Source organism: Numenius arquata, chromosome 6 (assembly GCF_964106895.1).
Source record: "Numenius arquata chromosome 6, bNumArq3.hap1.1, whole genome shotgun sequence".
NCBI classification, from domain to species: Eukaryota; Metazoa; Chordata; class Aves; order Charadriiformes; family Scolopacidae; genus Numenius; species Numenius arquata.
Window position 1 is genome coordinate 23,944,232 of NC_133581.1, and position 20,629 is coordinate 23,964,860.

Here is a 20,629-nt window from a genome sequence, read left to right on the forward strand (position 1 = left end):
GTATTTAGTTGCATTTTTAACTAAATACAGATTTGTTTACCACTATTATTAGTGTGCTATTCCAAAAGAGAATGAAATAATTTTGTTGTAAATTATATTATTGCTATTTTTTTCACAACTGATAACATTTATCAAATGAGATGGGTCAACCTAAATTCTGTGAAATCTGAATAAAAGTTATATAGAGAAATACTTCAAACATGCCCTTCCTCTAGCATTCAAGTAACACCTCCAAATCAATACAGCAACTTTAAAAAGAAAATTTTGCTCCCAGTTTCTTTACATGACGGGTACCTTTACACCTTATCTGTTAACACCATTGTTTAATGAAATAATTCTCTCTTACCAATCCCTCTGTTAATTACTTTTTGGAAAACATTTTCTGATATTTTCTCTAGCTAAACTTAAAAAAGCAGATACTTCATAGCACTTAGATTTACACATTAATGTTTGTTGAATGAATACAGTGTATCATATTTAAATCAGTGAAAAGCAATGCAGCTGGAAATTCTAGTGACAGATCATAATATGAAATGATAAAGGGACACCATGCATAACATAAGACATAAAAGGAAAGATGAACTAATGTGGTATTTAGTCACTTAGTGCAAAGGAAGGCACTGAAGCCAACAGCTGAAAGAGTCTTAAAGAACTGGAAGCGAATAAATCGTATTAATCCTTTTGAAGGCTAACATGTAATTTCTGCATACAATCATGGCTTCCTATAGTGTAGTCCTTTATTTCCCCTGACAGTATCAAGGTGTAGATAGCCCACATAAGGGAGGATTGTCCCCAAGGACTAAACTCTCAATCTGAAATCTTGGAAAACTTAACATATAAAAATACAAGCCCTGCTATTATAACAGGAATACCATCTTTCTTCCATGAGTACTCTAAGCCTAAGACACAATTCTGTTTAATCACTTCTGGTCATCGTAGTTTAAAGGCGGCTCTGTTAAGCATTACTGACCATTACAAGGGTGAAAGAAAATGCCAAAACCTAATCTCAACATGTCATTTGAAGAAAGAGATCTAAATCAGCACTACTCACTGCAAAGCTCTTTTAAGATTCTGTTAGTTCTTCATGCACGGAAGACTTTCCTACCTCTGCTGACAGCTACTACAGTGAGAAGTCACAGTCAGAGATGATAGGGTTGACTCCCAGACAAAGCAACCACAGAAGATTAAAATGTTAGACCTGGTTTAGAAAAATTCCATGTGAGCTGCATGCACCCCCTTTCCACTATCTCCAAGGTACTCTCTAGTATTCATAAACAGCTGCACGTATGAAGGACGTTTCTCTGCTGTTTTTTGTGTGCTGTGTATTGCTCTAACATGCCTGGGGAACTCTGAAAGGACCAGATCATCCAGTTCAGGGTTTCCTTGCATCATCAACTCATTGAAAAGGAGCTGGAACACAGTAGAGGACTGGGTCATACAACTATCAACTCAGACTACTGCTCAGAAAACATATCCATCTAATGTTTCAAGTTGGCAAAAATAAACATGAATGCTTACAGAATGACGGCTTTTCTACACTGTTCCAAGCAGGCTCTGCTGGTCCATTTTCAGTTTAACATGTGTTGATACCACTTGGCAATGGGAAGATTCAGCTATATATAGCTCTCAACAGTTGAGTCCCACAGTCAAATCCACCAGCAGATAAATATACTGGCTTTAACTGGCATTGCTCAGAATATATTCTCTTCCTGCTCAGCTGTTGCTGAAAAATTCTATTGATACCTTTATAAAAGCATTTTTTCAAGGATGTTTAAGTGCCCAGCATTGAGGTGATTTTCTGCCTCTCTTCTGGACAGATAACTCTGTAAAATGATTCTTGGACAAAAGTAAAATAAAGAAACAGTGTTTGTTTCAGAAGAGAACTTTAACACATGCTTAACTTTGAAGTAATTTCAAAACTTCACAAACTCCACCAAGTCAGAATTCTGACCTGGGGTTTACTATTTTAATCCAAGTCCCTGTGAAGACATTGGGAAAAAAAATTCCTTGATTTTATCACACAGTCGAAAAAATCTCTTCTGAATGTTAATCATGACTAAATGGCAATCAAGACTCTAAAAAATTTATCCTATTTCTGTAAAAAACTCTGGTTTTATCACTACAAAAACACAGAGCATGAAATGAGACAAAGCATATATCATAAGGCAAATAATGTTATTTTAACAAATTACCTCTGCCACACATTCCTCTACTATTTCTTCTGCTCTTCTTCCCTTCCCATTTCCTCAATTTTAGAACATTTAGAAAGATTTTCAGAATTAGGCTTCCTAATTAGGCTTCCAAGAAAAAACATAATCCAGAAAATATCAATGAATTTTCAAGAATCAGCATTTTAAGGGTCAGTGTATAAGGCTACATGGTGAAGTGGCTTTCTTTAAATATACATGTTCCACTGGAAGGAAGATCATGTTTTGCGATCCTGGGAATGAGGCTTTCGCTCATGCTTAAAATCATTTTATTACCACTGTAAGAACACTAGAGTTCCTCTTTACTCAGAAAAGGGTTCCATAAAGATGTATAGAATTAAAAAAAGAATTAACAGTGTAAAAGTTCATTTAGAGTTATGAAATGAAACTGTACCTAAATACATTCTTTCATACCCAGTTGTTACTGCAGCAGTTAATTTTTAATGCTGAAATTACTACCTGCTTTGAAGTGATATGTCATGTGGTCACTAGCAATACTAAAATATTTAACAAGAAGCATTGAAACTATACACAAAATTGTTTTATATGAACTCTTCATGATAATCCCCAGGTCTTTTTGTTCTGTTTTTAAGGCCAAAGAATTTACAATCATAAAGCATCTAAAACACTCCAGACATACTTACTTCCAAGTAAAAATTTTTAATACAGTTCTTAAGTAGTTAAACATCTATAATTAATGATACTTTATTCCATTTTAGCTTTGTCAAAAGGTGCACAGTTACAGCAACTGTTAAATCCTCATTCTATGATAATCAGAATCTTTCTAAATTCTAACTTTGTCAAACGTATTTAATCTGTCTCAAAGCAGTGGCAGCACAGTGTATGGGAGCACCCAGCCAAACCGGTTTCGGAGCACAATAGGTGAGATGCAGGGGGTTGTCATCCGACTCAGCTTCATCTCCGCCTTGCCTTGTCTATGCAGAGATAACTTGGGGGGAGCTGCAAAAACGGCTCAGCCCGGGGTTGTCTCAAGATTGCATCACAATAAGAACCGAAACCGAATGGAGCCTTAACTCCCTTAACAAATAAAATGCCCTGAGTCCCATCCCACCACTAGTCCCATGACTTTGAGTGCTAGACATCACAAAATTGGCAACAGAGACTTGGCCATCGCACCACCAGAGGTAAACATCCCAGATAGTGTAATCCACTCAGGCATAATCCTGCACCCCCACAGAATTAGGAAATATAAACCGCAAGGTTTGAGGAGGAAAATGGGGGTAATCTTCCAACGATACAGCTGGCCTGTAGGAGATTCGTCCCCCCCCTTGTCCAGGACGCTGTACAGGGTAACTTCCCAGGGATTGAGCGACCTTACCTGAGAGAAGGGGTAAGTGATAAAGAAACATACGTATGGTATATGGCATGCTATTAAGATCGTGATTTGTGCACTCTTTTAAGGTATTAATATCTAGCGCGCTTGTGGTTTGTGTTGTTACTTTTCGGGATCACTTGTAGGTTGCAATAGTGTATTCCGTGAATTGATTTTAAATTGCAATAGTGTAATCGCCATTGTACACATAGAACTCGCAATAGTGACGTATTGGACCTGTGAGTGAAGTCCAAATAAATTGTTAATTTGAACCTCTCAGTGAAGTCCTTTTTCCCGTTTCGTCACACACAGTTGCTGTGCCCAGTTATACTGTGAACTCAAGAACCTGATGTGTTTATAGATTCCAGACCACAGAAATGCAAAAAAAAAAAAAAGCCTTTTTGAAACCTTTCCACAAATGATGTGCCTCTTCCTTAGGGGACTGTAGATGATCAGCACAAATTGCAACTCCATCAAATCACTGAAACACCAAATCCCTAGCAATGGTTCCATAAAGAAGGAATAATGCAGATGGTTTAAAAAGAGAAAGTAAGCAAGGTAGTATCAGGTATGAAACACAATGTCTAAAGTTTTCACACCCTAGGCATATGCAAATTTTCCTGCATGGCTGGTATTCACACATATAGCAGACAGACCAAAGAACAAAACAGTTAAAATTGTTTTACAAAAACCCACAACACACAAACCCCAAACAAAAACAAGCAAAAAGCCCCACAAAAAAAAAAAACAAAACCTCACACCAAACCACAAAACACAACTTGGTGATATTTCATGCCTGATAAAATCCATAGTTTGGTATTATGGAATTGAAGAAATGTAGGACTCTAGTGAGACCAGCAATAGTAACTATAATCATCATGGAATCTTCTTGACTGATCAGTAATAAGCCATTGTGCACCAAAGCTGAGCAAAAGGCTAAACTCCACAATCCTATTTTCTAATAACAGTCACAGCAACTCTGCACTACCCTCCCTATGCATGTCCTTAAAAGAAGTGCAGAATTTTTCAATACAGAACAGTGCAAAATATTTTTTAAAAAGTGATCTCAACGTACTGCACTAGAGATACTCTATACCACCAATTTCCCTGTCCCGTTGGTTCTGAATCCAGACTGCCCAACTGTTTTATCAAATGAATACTGCTCTTGATGCACGAGACAAGGCTTTTAGGACATCAGTAAACTGCAACTCTAAGAGGGAACTGTGGCTTCTGTTTTGGCTGGTTTCTCATGAAAAAGAAGAGATACATATGGAGATTAATATGAGGAGTCAAAACACCAAGTTTTACCTACCTTGCAGAGGTGAAATAGTAGCTTAATTAATATTTGTGCAACAGAGGGGCCAAAAGCCAGACCACCAGATTCAAACTTTTCAACTTGGTGGTTCAGGTTCAACTTTACTGTGAACAGCTCTTGAAATTTATGTCTTTTATGCATTCAAGATATCTTTTAGCTATTGCAAAGCTTTGAAAAAGCATCAAAATTTCTGCTAAGGCAGGAATTCAGTAAGAGCTGGCCCAAGGATCTGGACTCAAAATCTAATACCATAAATCCAATCAAGCATTGACTCCAACCTTTTGCTTTCAAAGCTGGTACCAAATTCTCATTCCTTTCTCTCATACGGTCTCAAACAGGACTTTCCTGCCATAGACCTGTGCTCTGTGGAGAATGCCAACAAATCAGCAGCTGGCAAGTTCAAACAAAAGCAGCTACATTTCCAACATCATTAGGTTACAATAGGTACAAGGCAGCTATAGCAGACTGATAAACACTGAACCAGAAGCTACAGACACAATTATATAGAAGTAAGATGCACTGACAAAGCCAGAAAAAGATTCATTCATCTAGAAAACTTTTCTGAAATTGAAAGTGATAGGTAGCTATTACTCTTTAGAAATCCACCATTCTCTTGCAGTCACAGGCCTGGTGAAGAAGAGTGTCCTGGTAGGACCTCATGTTTCTCTTCCTTTACATCCAATGGGTCACTTCTTTTAAGGTCTGTCTGAAGATCTGCTCCTCACCTGGTAAGCCTCAGTCTTTTCCAAGAGAGTCAAATAGTTATTCCCCATTCCGATATGAATGTCTCACATTCAGATGGCTTTACTGTCTCCTAACAGACATCCTAATCCACATCCACATCTAATGGACATGTGGGTGCTTTAGCTTTTGTGTGTACCCATGGACGTCTCTGCAGTCTGCTAACCCATGCACTAGTAGGAAAGCACCCCAGGAGTACACATAGGCACACCTGAGGTGTGGGTCCCCAATTGTTGCAACTGGTGACTATCAGATAATTCATCATTACATAGGAAATGCCAGCTGTCTCACAAATAGCTTTACTGTGTTTACCACCACTGCCTGGTTTACAAGATATTTTGGAGATTCATAATACTGGTAGGTAAGGTAAGGGAAATACAGTGAGGAAAAGGAGAGGAGAATCATCCATGTTTTCCTACTTCTCCCGTCTACAGACAATGCCACCATATTCCAAATTGGTGGTTTAAAAATGAAATTTTTTATAACTAGTTATAAACCTGTTTGTTACCTCAGCAAAGGACCAAAAACAAACAAACAAAAAAACACAGAAAAGGCAACTTTTTTGGTAGTTAATTTCTACCTTCTTTTCTATAACAAAGCACAAAATAAGATCTTTTATCAAGTTCTTTTACTCCTATATCTGCATAGCTTTAGTAATCAGCCCATGAAGTGGTAATATATTCAGCTTTCTATGATTGCTTACCATCCCCTGCAGTTCCCTAAGTATGCAGATTTCAGTGATTATAAAAATAACTGAAGTAGCAAAATCCTTGAACCAATGCTGTTTGCAAACAAAATGCAAAAGCTTTAAATAACTACTCACCAGATTCTCTTCAAACCACTCCCGTAGACACACTGCTGTGGCTCCCGGAATTTGATTTCGCAATGCTTCTTTCTCTTGAGGATCTTCTAGCATTTCCAATGCCATCTTTAGATCTTCCAGGAGATGCAAAATTTGAAATGTGCCCAAGTATACTGATGGAGCAGGTGACACAATATCATAACCACCATTAGCATACTCTGTAGCTGACTTTGTACCTAAAACAAGTAAATTCAGGAGAGAAAATAATGTTAAATAATTGTTTTGTAAGTGACAAATATGTAAGTGACAAAGTACTACACACTACAATATTTGGACTTCAGATGCTAACTGGCAGGTATCAGTATTTCAGGCTTAGAAATACTTGAGTTAGTCACCAGATAAATAATAAATACTGGAGAATGAAATGTGAGAAGTACGTATAAGCATATTTTAAAAGATTTTTGACCTAGAAAACATTTGCAATGTCTGTTAAATGAAAAACGCCAAAACGTTACCAAAAATCACCTGTAATTTCCCATGGTTACCATGAGATGTCACTAACTTCTCAGCTACATAGTTATAAGTCCCCACACAGAGCAGTGTTGAGCAATGCAAGAAAGATTGATGCAGTCCTTTGACAAGAAACTTGGATGAAATAGATCCTGTTACCAGAACGAGAAAAATATGTGACCTTGAGCAGGTTAAAAGCCCTCCCACAGAGAACAAAACCCCAGAAGTTAGCAATAAAAATGTCTGATGAAACTTTGCCAGCTTTCTAAATTTCAAAAAGCTCTCTAAATTTCAACATGTCCCTCCTTCCACCTCTCCAGCACCAAAATTATTTTCTCAAGAACAACACGCACAGCAACAAACAGATCTCACTTGATGGAAGGATTATAAATAATAGAAATTCTAGTATCTCTGAATCTTTTTGTCTTAATACCCTGTGTTTCGATGAGATGCACACTAAAATGAGCTAACATTTCTCAGTCCCGAATTTCTGATATTCATTTTATTTAATATCCCTTTGTTTCTTTAAGACTAGTCGGATGGAAAACTCCTATTTGCTCTACTTTTTAAAGTTTTTGTTTACAATTCATTGCCTCGTACATAATACATTGTACTCATGTTACATCTTCATTTCTGTTTTCTTTGGTATAAGCAATCACATTTTCCCCTTTTATTTGACTTCATGGGAGATTTTTTTAGGCTTTTGATCATTCTTATTGTACTCCTCTCAATCCTTTCATTTTGTAACATAATTTACAGGCATATGTTGAATCCACATAGCGTACAGTATTCCTTAGAAGTCTGTATCACTGATCTACACAAGGGGATTATAATAATCTCTGCACTATTCTTTGTTTTAGTCCTGTGTTTAACATCATTTATGTCTTAGTTATGAAAGGAATAGAAATCTCCACTGAGCCTTTGAAAATTATTTCCTAAGTTTTTTTTCCTGAGCAGGTGTATCTAATTTGAAACCCAGATGTATAAGTAATTCAAATTTTCTTCTTCAGTGCACAGTGCTTTGGATTAATCAATGTTCGTTTCCCTGCTAAGGTTATTTATCTACCATGATTTGGACATTACAAATTATGGTTGAACCCAGCGGTTCATTTTACATATACCCTGATATACAACTAATACCTAAATATAACTCATGAATACACTGAGACTCTAGGTCCTAGTACACTGAAATACCTTCTGCACTTAGATTAGCTTTTAGCCAAAATGCTAACTGATCATTTAATCCCAATATTGTTTCCCATGTCAATAAGTTTTTGATCCAAAACAATATTTTGTCTCTCATTTTATGAACGCTTAGCTTTATCAAAGCTTTTGGGAAATTTCTAGATAAAATTAACCAGGTCTTCTTCAACCACTCCTTTAATGACACAAAGAATTCTGCCAGATCAATTAGCTTTGTGAAAAAATGTGTGCTTTGAATTCTACTGTACGATTTACATGTTTTCTTGTTTGAGTCTCTTAAACAATGCAAAACCATCCCTAGGAATTTCTTAAGTTTTGCAAGGCTCCATAGTAGGGATTTTATTTTTTTGTAAAGCAACATTCTGATTCTCACTACTGGAGTATTTCATATACTTTTAGCCTCTTTTCAAACTCAGAATATTCCCTGTTTGATCCTGTTGACTTCCGCTGCTTATGAGTTTATTTTAATACCTCAAGTGCAAGATCTCATCTTAATTTCTGGCACAGACCACATCTAAGATAACGTTTCTTCAATATCCGGTGCTACAAAGACTGATACATGAGACAACTTCACCTCGTAAATCAACCTTGTCTTCCTGAATTATTTCCTTTTGAGGAGAGAATCAACTAACTCTTTTGCTGCATTTGAGTATTCTAACCACTAAAAGATATTTTCTTGTGTATTTCTATACTCTCAGCTACTTATGCCAGCTTAGTTCTTTCTGTTTATGTACTTCCTAATGCAGATTAATATTAACTCTAGCAACTAAAAATAGCAGATTTACAAATTGTGTAAGAGCCACTTGAATCATATAACCTCTTAAATCTTTTCATTCAGCCATAGTGGCTCATTACTTACCTTCCAAAAGAAATACACACACAAACTGAAATCTGGCATTGTCCTCTTAAGTAGCATTGATGCCACTTTTAAAGATGTGTCTTCATTGGTTGTGACATTAGGACTTTTAAACTGGCTTTCTCACTCTTTCCTTTGGAAAACACCATGCTAAAATTTTCTGTCTTTTTGCTTAGCAAGTACTTTTCACACCAGAAAAGCAGACAGCTTTGGTAGCTACCCCTTCAATGAACTGACAAAAATAGATATGAATTGGGAAAAAACTTAATGGAGCATTCTGCTATAGAATTCTTCATGTTATGTATGTGAATACTTTTTGTATACAGACAACAGAAACAAACAAACAAAAATCCACACAATTCAAACAAAACCACACAAACTTTCAGGCCTACAACCAATACTTCAGGTGTGAAATAAAAGCCATAATCTTTAAGCTAATACAGATTTAAAACAATTGTTCAGGAGAACAGTTAATTGTATTAGGTAGCTAGTTTATACAGTCAAATATACAGCCATACTGTACATACCACTGCAACTTCCTTGAGGACAATATTGATGACATCTTCCCTCACCAGCCTAAATGCCTCACTACATATCACATCTTGCCTCCGTCCTTAGATTACCATAGCTACAGTATTACTGGTCACATCTACCTGCTACAGAAAATGATTTTAAATTATGTAGGAAAATTCGACGACAGCGAAGTTCACATATTTTGGCATGCCCTTATTTGATTTGCCTCTATCAAAACACTATAAAGAAACCATATATGCACACTCTTTAATCGTGGCAAGTGAAAGAACTGTCACCCTTAAGAAACTCAGTTCTATAAAGGTAAAAATTCTCAAGTGCTGAAGCACAGCCAAAGCCAGCCAAGAATTGTACGTTATGTGATTTCCTAAGACTGGACATACTCCATATGCATGCTTCAGTTATCCCAAGCTCTTCAACTGATTGTTCAGACTGGCAGAATTCTAAGCATCCTCAAAAGTCTCACATTTTACACAGCAGTGGAAGGCCATCATTTCTCAGAACTGTCAAGAACTGGATCCATGTGTAAGGCACACATGCTGACTTTCCATAGTTGTAATCTAAGGTGGGTCTTAAGGACAGTCCTGTCCCGTGTAGGGACATTTGGAAGATAGTAATGTGTTTTCCCTAGGAAAGAACATCTTGTGATTGAAACAAAGTCAGTTTAAGAAATTTCAGGTTTTTTCCTTACTGTCCCCTTTCCCGCTTCAAGTTTTCCTTCATTTAAGTTTGCATGAAATAAGAAATAAAAAAAGAAGCCAGAAGAAGGAAATATTTTTCTATTAATTGCTAACAAAAAGAGATGCAACAAATGAAAATCATCAGAAACATCCTTATGGCAAATTCATGTTCCTTGAACTACCTAACAACATACAAAAGTGGGTCATATCTTACATTTTAGCCCGTAATTGTAACTGGGAATTCATTTTGAGCATAAACAGTACAGGATTTTAAACTGCAGATGACAATAAAGATACTTCAAAATTTTCTTAGCTAATAATAGTGAACAGAGAACACAGTATTTGTTTGCTTACGTGAATAAAGATGTAATGATCTTACAAGTGAACTGTCTGTACGTTCTTACATGCATCAGCCCCATTAAAACTTGAAAGGAAAAACATCTCTTTAATACCAACTAAAGTTAAATGAAGGAAGTAGAAATTGAAAGGCTCTATTTCATTCATAATTTTAAATCTTTCAACTGAGGTTATTATCCATGAAAGAAAAGATTAAAAAAAATAGGGACGCTGCCCGGTTGTGTAGGGATTGAGGCAGGAGGGCCAAGGCGCAGCTGGAGCTGAACTTGGCAAGGGATGCAGAGAATAGTAAGAAGGGCTTCTACAGGTATGTCAGCCAGAAAATGAAGGTCAAAGAAAGTGTATCCCCTCTGATGATCAAGACTGGCAAACTGGCAACAATGAATGAGGAGAAGGCTGAGGTACTAACAACTTTTTTGCTTGTCTTCACTGGCAATCTCTCTTCCCACACCTCTGAACATACAGAAGTCTATGGGACCTGACAAGGTGCATCCCAGACTCTTCAGGGAACAGGCTGATGTCATTGCCGAGCCATGCTCTGTGATATTTGAAAAGTCATGGCAGTCAGGTGAAGACCCTGGCGACTGGGAGAAGGGAAACATTACACCCATTGTTAAAAAGGGTAGAACTGGGAACTACTGACTTGTCAGCCTCACCTCTGTGCCTGGGAAGATCATCAAACAGATCCTCCTAGAAGCTACGCTAAGGCACATGGAGGACAGGGAGGTGATTTGAGACAGCCAGCATGGCTTCACCAAGGGCAAGTCCTGCCTGACCAACCTAGTGGCCTTCTATAATGGAGTGACTAAATCAGTGGACAAGGGAAGAGTTATGGATGTTGTCTATCTGGACTTCTGTAAGGCCTCTGGCATGGTTCCCCACAACATCTTTCTCTCTAAATTGGAGAGATATGGATTTGATGGGTGGACTGTTTGGTGGATGAAGAATTGGTTGGATGGTTGCATCCAGATATCATGGTCAATGGCTCAATGTTCAGCTGGAGACTAGTGACAAGGTGACAAATGGCATCCCCCAGGGGTCAGTACTGGGATCATTGCTGTTTAATATCTTCATCAATGACATAAACAGTGGGATCAAGTGCACCCTCAGCAAGTTTGCAGATGATACGAAGCTTAGTGGTGTGGTTGACATGCATGAGGGACAGGACGCCATCCAGAGGGACCTGGACAAACTCAAGAAGTTTGCCCATGTGAACTTTGTGAGATTCAACAAAGCCAACTGCCAAGGCCCTGCACCTGGGTTGGGGCAATCCCCAGTACCAATACAGTCTGGGGGATGAGGGGATTGAGAGTAGCCCCGCCAAGGACTTGGGGTGGTGATGGTTGAAAAGCTGGACATAAGCTGACAGCCAACTGGGCTGCATCACAAGAAGCATGGCCAGCAGGTGGAGGGAGGTGATTCTGCCCCTCTGCTCTGCTCTGATGAGGGGTACCTGGAGTACTGCGTTGAGCTCTGGAACCCTCTGGAATAGGAAAGACATGGCCCTGTTGGAGAGGGTCCAGAGGAGGCCATAAAAATGATCAGAGGGATGGAGCACCTCTCCTATGAGGACAGGTTGAAAGAGTTGGGGTTGTTCAGCCTGGAGAAGAGAAGGCTCCGGGGAGACTTTATTGTGGCCTTTCAGTACTTAAAGGGGGCTCATGAGAAAGATGGGGAAGGACTTTTTAGCAGGGCCTGTTGCCATAGGACAAGGGGTAATGGTTTTAAACTGAAAAAGGGTGGATTTAGACTAGATAGAAGGAAGAAATTTTCAATGATGGTGGTGAAGCACTGGCACAGGTTGCCCAGGGAGGCTGTAGATGCCCCATCCCTGGAAACATTCAAGGTCAGGTTGGACGGGGCTCAGAGCAACCTGATCTAGTTGAAGATGTCCCTGCTCATTGTAGGTGGGGTTGGACTAGATGACCTTTAAGGGTCCCTTCCAACCCAAACCATTCTATCATTCTATGACATATAACAGTACTATTCAAGATTTGTATTTAGACTTCAAAAAGCAGACAGTGGTGAGAGAAGAATGTACCTATGTCTGATACCATCAGAAAGAAAAACAAAACCCCAAATTGTATCTGTACCCTCATCATGCCAAGAATACAAGGCATAATTCTGAGATGTGTTGAGGATTTTAGCTTTCAGCAATCAAAATTCCACTAGTTTCAAGTCCCTAGGATCACAAATATTAAGCAAGGACTTAAAAAGTGCATTGCTTTCCTGGATTAGGGACAGAGTACTCAACAAAAGTTACAAAGCCCTCCCACGGGTAACTATCCTTATCCGGAACAGGAGCTACCCATAGATTTCAGTGCATCACTAAGAGAACATGACCCTTCATACCATCAAATAAATGCATGCAGTCTTCCTTTATGACATTATTTTAAAACTGGTTTGCCATGCATTGCTACTGTAGTTCCTTTTATTCTGCTGTCTGAAATGAAAAATTTCTCAGAACGCAACAACTAATGCACTTTACACTAGGTAAAGAAGTGATATAAATGCAGAAATGCGGAGTTCAACTCAGCATTTTAATTCAGAATGCTTCCTGTTTTACTGCCTAAATTGAAATGAATCACAGACTTGCTTCTCTTACTTGCTTTCTGTGTAGTTTCATATTAAGCAGGATATCTACTGCTCACCAGAAGTACAAGAACACACCCTAAAAAAACAGAAGTAAAAGTGTGTAGGAGTAAATTATATTTCTTTGCATCAGTTTAAACCTTTATATCATCATGCTGTGAAGGACATTAAGTTTTAGAACCAGACAGTAAGAATTTGAATCTCCTTGCAGACTGATGCAAAAAAAGAGATACCACAGTGCAAACAGAACACTAAGTATTACCAGTATATTCTACCATTAACAGCAATTAATTTGTGTAGCTTTATTATAGATAGCTGAAGTGGGGAAGAATATAATTCAAGCACTAGAATTTTATAGATACTCAAGAAAAATGAGTGCAGTTTTGAACTCTTGCAAAAAGACTCACTGTATAGCCTTGAGTATGTCAGAGTCTCCCCATGCCTGTTTTTCCAGGGGTAAACAGGACACAGGGGAAGCTTTTGACATTATGTTTATATAATACTCAACACCATGGTTTCCTAGTGTATTACTGGAACACAATTAATCATCATATATGTCTACTACAGAGGAGTAGGGAAGGAAGGAAGGAAGGGGGGGAAGGAAGGAAGGGAGGGGGGGAAGGAAGGAAGGGAGAAAGGGGGGAAATAAAGTATTGAAACTAAGACATTCCAAGCAGCTCAATTCTGGCTTCCACATACAGAAAGTGGATGAAGGAGGTTAAGTGTTGCTGCACAGTATATGTATGGTAGAAAGAGTAACAGAAATAATAAAAAAAGGGAAACAACTTTTAAGTTACACATTTCCTACACCCTGCCCGTGCAAGCACATTTGGAGTCCAAAGGTCCTTGACATTAGTTGAATGGCTTCACAGAAATGTTCCTTTTGGGCAAATATATAACCTATTCAAAAAACAGCACTACTGGTAGCTTGCAAGAGTTAAGTTACTAAGCAGAAATAAAGAAAGAAGCAGAAGGCCGCGCCAGTTTGAAAATCCACTCTCCTCCACTTATACTGTATACATTCAACCATCACCCAACTTTCATCCCTGGTAGCAGCAGACACTGTTTAGGATCTCTTGCTTTTCCTTGCCCCTCAACTGCTGATTCCCTGCATTCGTCCTTGTTATCTCAGTCTTTTCACTCTAAAACTGTCTGAGTTTTAGAAAAAAAATCCTGGTAATACACAACTCAACCACCAGTGGTTAAAAAGAGATTTTCCTAAAACTGCTGACTCCTTTAGTCCAGAAAACAGCAAAAAACAACAAAACCCCCACAATAAAACCCAAAAGCTACTTCTACACTGGGGTAAGGATGCCTTTCTATAAAGTTGAAATACTCAAAGGTAACAGTTTTGATATCTGACCAACAGTGGTTACAATAAAATTACAAATATACATTTTCTCTGGCCTTTCAGTCAATCATTACACTGCTAGAGAACTGTTTTTTGTTACCTGAGTTTTTACTCAATGAGCATATAGGTTGTCCAAGTTCTTCCTCTCTCCTTCAAGACTATAAAGTAATTTTCTTTGAAGCACAAGTCTCTTTTTCTCATGAAGACAGCCTTGAAAATGTGAATTTATGTAAACTAGTAGTAAGGTCTGGATGGGACATAATTCAGCCTCCTCGTTCCTAAGCCTTCTGTCAAAGGAGCGAAGAGGTAGCTCAAACAATTCTTTCTTGTAATACTGTGATGCAAAATACATCACAAATGGTGTGTTTTGAATCATAGCTCATATTAGCCTCTCCTCAAATCTCTGCTTTTAGATTCTTAACTACAGGGAACAGTAACTGTTGAACTGGATTAGCAGGAAGCCCCAGGAAAAAATTTCCAAGCCTAGAAACGTTAATGACCATATTTAGATGCAAGTTTCATGCAGCTTGGATGATTTTCAGCTGAGCTTTATATACAGCCACATGTGGATCCTTAAAACAATTTTCAAGAACTGTCTATAATTTCTTATGCAAATTATCTATGTAACTACTCAGCCTTTTTCCTTTTACATGCTTATAGACTCTAAGCAGTGATGTGCAGGACAGTGGGTACTGTATAGACAACTGCAACAAAAAGGTCTCTCTTATCCAGAAACACAAGCTAAGCAGCCTTACATCTGACGAAAAAAGGAAGATGGATTATGCAGTTATGATGGAGATTTGAGGCCGAGTCTCCATCACACAGGGAAAACATGACATTTTATTAAAGACAAAGAACAACAAATACTTGCACCAGTTTTCTCTCTCTCTTTTTTTTTTTATTTACACACACAAAATGTGTATTTAGGGCCAGCAAAACCAGTAGTCTAATTAAAACAATGTTGTGAGACAACAAATACATCTTTTTAGTACAAAATCCAGAATTGTTTGTAGTAAACAGTAGTAAGCTACTGCTAACATAAATACTGTTTGATGAAAAAAAAGAATTTCTGAAGGCATAGGGAGAATAAGAGCATTCAGTTTGTGAGGAAATAAAGGCATCTTGTTTTATAAAAATTACACTACTTTTTATTTTTAAAAAGACTCTTTCAAATCAATTACATTACCTTAAAGTAGGAATGATGAGAAGCTACGATTTTAAATTTAAAGAAATCCTGTGTTTGATAAAACTTGTTTAAATTTAAATCTTAGAAAACTGTTCACTAGCCTATTAAACAACTGAGTGACTCATGTACTGAAAAACAGATCACATCATATAAACCACAAAAGAACCTTTGTTTCTCAGCTTTTCAGTCTTATGGGGTTATGGCCATCATGCTTTAACTGCCTTTCTTTGCTACATACTGCATTTGCAGCTATTTACATTTCTATTTCTTTTCCATTCTTTTTCAAAATTTAATACAAATACCTATGTTGTGTGGATTTTGTTTTGCATAAACACAATGCAGCACTACATTTTTGGTATGTTGATATAGGTGTCTAGGTCATGACTGTATTTTTGGTGTTCTATGCTGACAGAACTGTTTATCTATAGTCAGAAATAAAGAATTTAAAGTAGCATATTTCAGTTGCCAAGATTTCTCTATTTTGAATTAGTCTTAACTTATTTTCAGGAAAACTTCGAATTTTGTTGCTTTCCTGGAAGGGCAGGAACACATGCAAGGGAAGTCAAAGACCAACTCGATCAGTAAATCACTGTTTGACTTGGACATTCAAAGGACAATTTTGTCTTCTACGAAACAATTTTAAACATCTATTTTTGTAAAAGATCATTAGTATTTATAGGAAGCAAGTTCTCAGTGCTTTCAGCTCCTTAAGATTCTGTAGTACTACCCTGTTTACAGAGGGAATCCATCACTACACAAACAGGATTCAGGGAGACTTCATTCTCTATCTTGTGCTCAGACCCCCACTATCTGTGAGAAAATATGCTGAGGATAGTGAGAGTATAGGAAGCATGTTTTAGGACAGTAGCCCAAATAGCTATAATGACCTCTTGCAAGGTTAAGCACTCAAAATTGAGGAAATTCCAAACTTCAGGTTGCTCTGGCAACCCTGGGTAAGGAATGAGTAGACAACGCTGCACATGCACAATCAACATGCAAGCTGCCATGATTTTCACATGCTTTTGAAACACAGATGAAAACTATTCCTGAACAGTTACGCAAGGTCTTAACTTGAAGGCTACAGTAAGTGTAAAGCCCTACAAAATATAGTATCAAATGGCTGTAATGGTATTCAAGTGTACACACGGTTTGTGAGGCCATGTCTTAGATGTTGTTAACAAACATAAAAGAAAGACCACAGATAGCTGACATGAAAAATTACAGATTAACTAAATAGGCAGTGAACTGCTATATTTTTACAAGTTTAAAAGATTTAAAATTGCTATAAATCTGTTACTGCTGACAACATCTAAAGAATTGACTAATTAGCTTTTCCGAAGTTAAGTATCTGAAGCTAAATGTCAGCACCTAACAAACTACAAGAAATCTTAAAAAAAAAAGTAAACACTGATCTACAAATTATAATGATATTTATGTTAAGTTTTTATATTTTCCCCTTTAATTTCCAGGATGGTTAAAGGTCACCATTTTTATCCCTTTTTCCCTCACAATATTCTTAATACATAATTTTCTTGAACTGTTATGACAGGAAGTTATATATTTCTCTATCAAAGACCTGATTTCAAGTAATTTATTCTTTAATGTCCTTTTTCATATCTCTATTGCTGTAAGATTTATGCATAAATACACCCTAGCTAATGGGTTTCAAAAAGCCACTATAGTATCTTGTATAGTACAACTTCCCAAATGCTCATCTTAATTAAGGAAGCAGTAACAAGACAAACAAATGCTGTAGAGATATTTATTTTGTTCAGAAAAAAGCCCAAATGATTGACTGAAAAAGAACAGAAAAAAAATACAGCAATCATAACTGAAGCATAGCCTATTAATACAAGTACAATTTATTTAGAAAATACAAGAAAACCACTGCAGCTGTTGCTGTTCTATTACTCTGATCTATAACAAAATAAATGCTCATTATATAAATTATTCTGTTTCTCTCAAATTATTTCACCTATTTGTCAATTCAGTGCTCTAAAATGAAATTCTACTAAGATCTCTGTATTAAAATTATAAAAGCTATACAACTTTGCTGTAGAAACTAAATTTTGAATTTGAAAATATGTGAACCTTGAATAGGACATAAGTGATAAAAATATAAAGCCACCTGGAAGTATACAAATTTAAAAGAAAAAATAGAAGCTATTCTCCAGTCATTCTACACAGTCACAAGAGGCTTGTACTGCCCATCAGTTGCATGTCACCCAGCATGTATTTGAAATAAGACCCCCCCCCATCCCCACACACATCACAAAAATAGGATTAAGTGCTGTCTGTCCTGTCTGGACAATTTCCATCCCTTACAAAGCTGAACTATCTTCTTCACTGTCTATCTTCTTCACTGAAAGTGCCATTAGACTAGTCTTTAGATTCTGAATGAAACTTGTGATGACGTGCATGACTATTCATGGATAAAGGACGAGTTCACTAGGAAATATTTGGATTTCCTATTATTTATGTAGGAACTCAGTGAAAACCTTATTTCACAAAACCTAAAATCCATCCAAAGGGGTTCAAGTGAGAGTGTTAGTATTTTTTGTCCACTCCTGCATTTTTAGACCAAGTTCTAATCACTTAACTAGAGGTGACTTAGTAATCTACCACATCCAAAAACATAGCCTAGCTCTGGAACTTGAACTCTATTGTCTTCATAGTAAAATTATGATGAGGCAGAACAATAAAAGACAAAAAGAAGGAAAAAAGTCCACCAAAACCCCCACAAACAGGCCTTTCTTCAACTTCTGGCAAATAGACCCTGTGAGGAAAATATATTAAACTTGAATTAAAATCTTTTTCATCTCTTAAGTATAATTTCCTCTTTTTCACCAAGGGTGTGGGAAGTGGTTGGGTTTGTAGCACACAGCCAAAGCAATGAACTGGACACAAGCATTCTGCCACCTCAAGAGAAGGGAATTTAAACATGTATACTTCTTGGACAACTTCTTGACAAACTTTTTAATTATTTTTATTTTTGTATTTTTTAATCTTTCATTACTAATACTGAAATATCACTATATACCCACGTGATTACACATTTAACTTTCTCATTACTTTTCATTAAGCAATAATTGCAGAAACTCTGGTTAAAAGGAAACTCAATAATTTTAATAAAAATATATTTCAAAGAAAAAATAATCAAAATCTATAGTCCTATAAAGAAACATATTTTAATGAAAGGGAAAGTAACGACTTGGTCAAACCTTAGAGGGAAGCAATGCCAAACTCATGCAGCTCAAATAAAGAATGAGTAGACAGATCTGACATATGGGTGCTTTCTTTAGAGAAAGCCTCTGTTTGGAGTGCAAGTCATTCTAGCTAATGGATAAGTCATGTTCATTGACAATCACATTAGCCCTTTTTGCTATTTTAGTCAAATAAGGCTAATCGTTTAGCATGCCTAATTTATATAGCTATGAGGATGGGTTATCAGTACAGATGTACTGAAGCATAAAAGACTTGGGAACACTGACCTATCTGTCAAATTTGATCAAGTCCAATGAAATTCAATTTGTTAATCTTGCTTCACAATCCTACCCTCATGCACTCTAAACACTAATACACTTTGCATTGCACTGAGATGCACAGTCTGCAGTGAGACTTTTTATTTGGATTAATCAGAATAACGTATGAGCTATGTTAACATTTGGAGTAAGGGACATGATTTTTAAAATTAGAAGGTTAAAAGTAGGACTGAAAATCTGTAAATATTTGCAATGTGTATTTGCATGTCCAGTTCTTACCTTAAAGGACAAGACCACAACCTAATATTTTAATAATGACTACAGCTAATAAAAGAAATCAGGACTGTTTTCTCATTAAACAGAGAGAATGCTGGTTTTGAATGTGTAAATATACACATCTACTCAAGCTTCAAAAATTAATCAATGCAAGTTACGCATCTCTGGACTTCCCACTTCTCTAAAATAGTGATTAATGTTCATTTTGTGCCTATAGCAAAGGTTTGAGGCCAAGAGAGGAGCATAGCTCTCCTAGTACCCATGCAGGCCTCATTTCAAAGGAAACATCTTTTTATCAGCTACGTGAGTTTCCAACAGCCACCAAGTTTAGCCTCTGTCTTTCAATCTAGTGCTACCTAGAGATATCTACAGAATCTGGATACAGCAAACTGAAATAGCACAAGCTCTGAACAGTTGATTTTTTGCTGTTTCCAGTCCATTGCAAGAGCAGCTACACTTGCACAGATGATTCGTCCAATATTTAAATAATATGGTATATATAAATCTGCAGTTAGAAGACTCTCAGTCCTGGTTTGTTTCATGGCAGTCCTCCTTCTGAAGGAGTTTCCTATCTTATTTGCTTGTCTCACCATACAGGACAAAAGAACATTCCTGCTTTCCATTCCCTGCCCAAATTGCATACAGAAGCTTCATGGATTGAATTAGAGAGAATCAAACTCGAATAATTACTATGTTCCTCAATTTGAGACAAACTGGGATAATAAAGTATAGGCTCCAGCAGATATATTTGGTCCTTCAGTCACACCAGAATTCAAGAAACAGTTCGGGAACACACAGAACATTAGCTAGAGGAGAACGACCAGAACAGATTTGAGTCAACCCATCTTAAAATGTATTATCTATTTCTAGTAATGGAAAACAATAAATAAATAAATAAGGCAAAGAACCTTGCCACCCAGTTGAGCTTTTACTTTATATTATAACTAAAAATAGGTAAAGGAATAAAGCAACATGATTTTTTAGTGGTGCAGGTAGATACAATTCTGAAATCATATGGGAAGTATTCAGTTAACACTGATGAGACTTGACAGATGCATTGTCTGGGAAATAACATGGTTCTTTTCCCCATTAGTTATCTTTACGTAAGCTGGTTTACCATATTATGCTGAATATCAGTGAACATAAGACTAAAAATGTAAGTAATGCAAAATCATAAAGTGAACTCTATTGAGGAGATTGTCAATTT

The 20,629-nt window shown here is 37.0% G+C and overlaps 1 protein-coding gene across 1 annotated transcript in view; it reads right to left on the bottom strand.

Moving 5' to 3' along the window:
* PPFIBP2 (PPFIA binding protein 2) overlaps window positions 1-20,629 on the bottom strand; it is an 89,428-nt gene that overhangs the window by 66,134 nt on the left and 2,665 nt on the right. Inside the window, exon 2 of the mRNA XM_074149202.1 lies at window positions 6,420-6,634. Within this exon, the coding sequence (XP_074005303.1) occupies window positions 6,420-6,634 (215 nt within the window). The remainder of the gene's footprint in view (window positions 1-6,419; window positions 6,635-20,629) is intronic.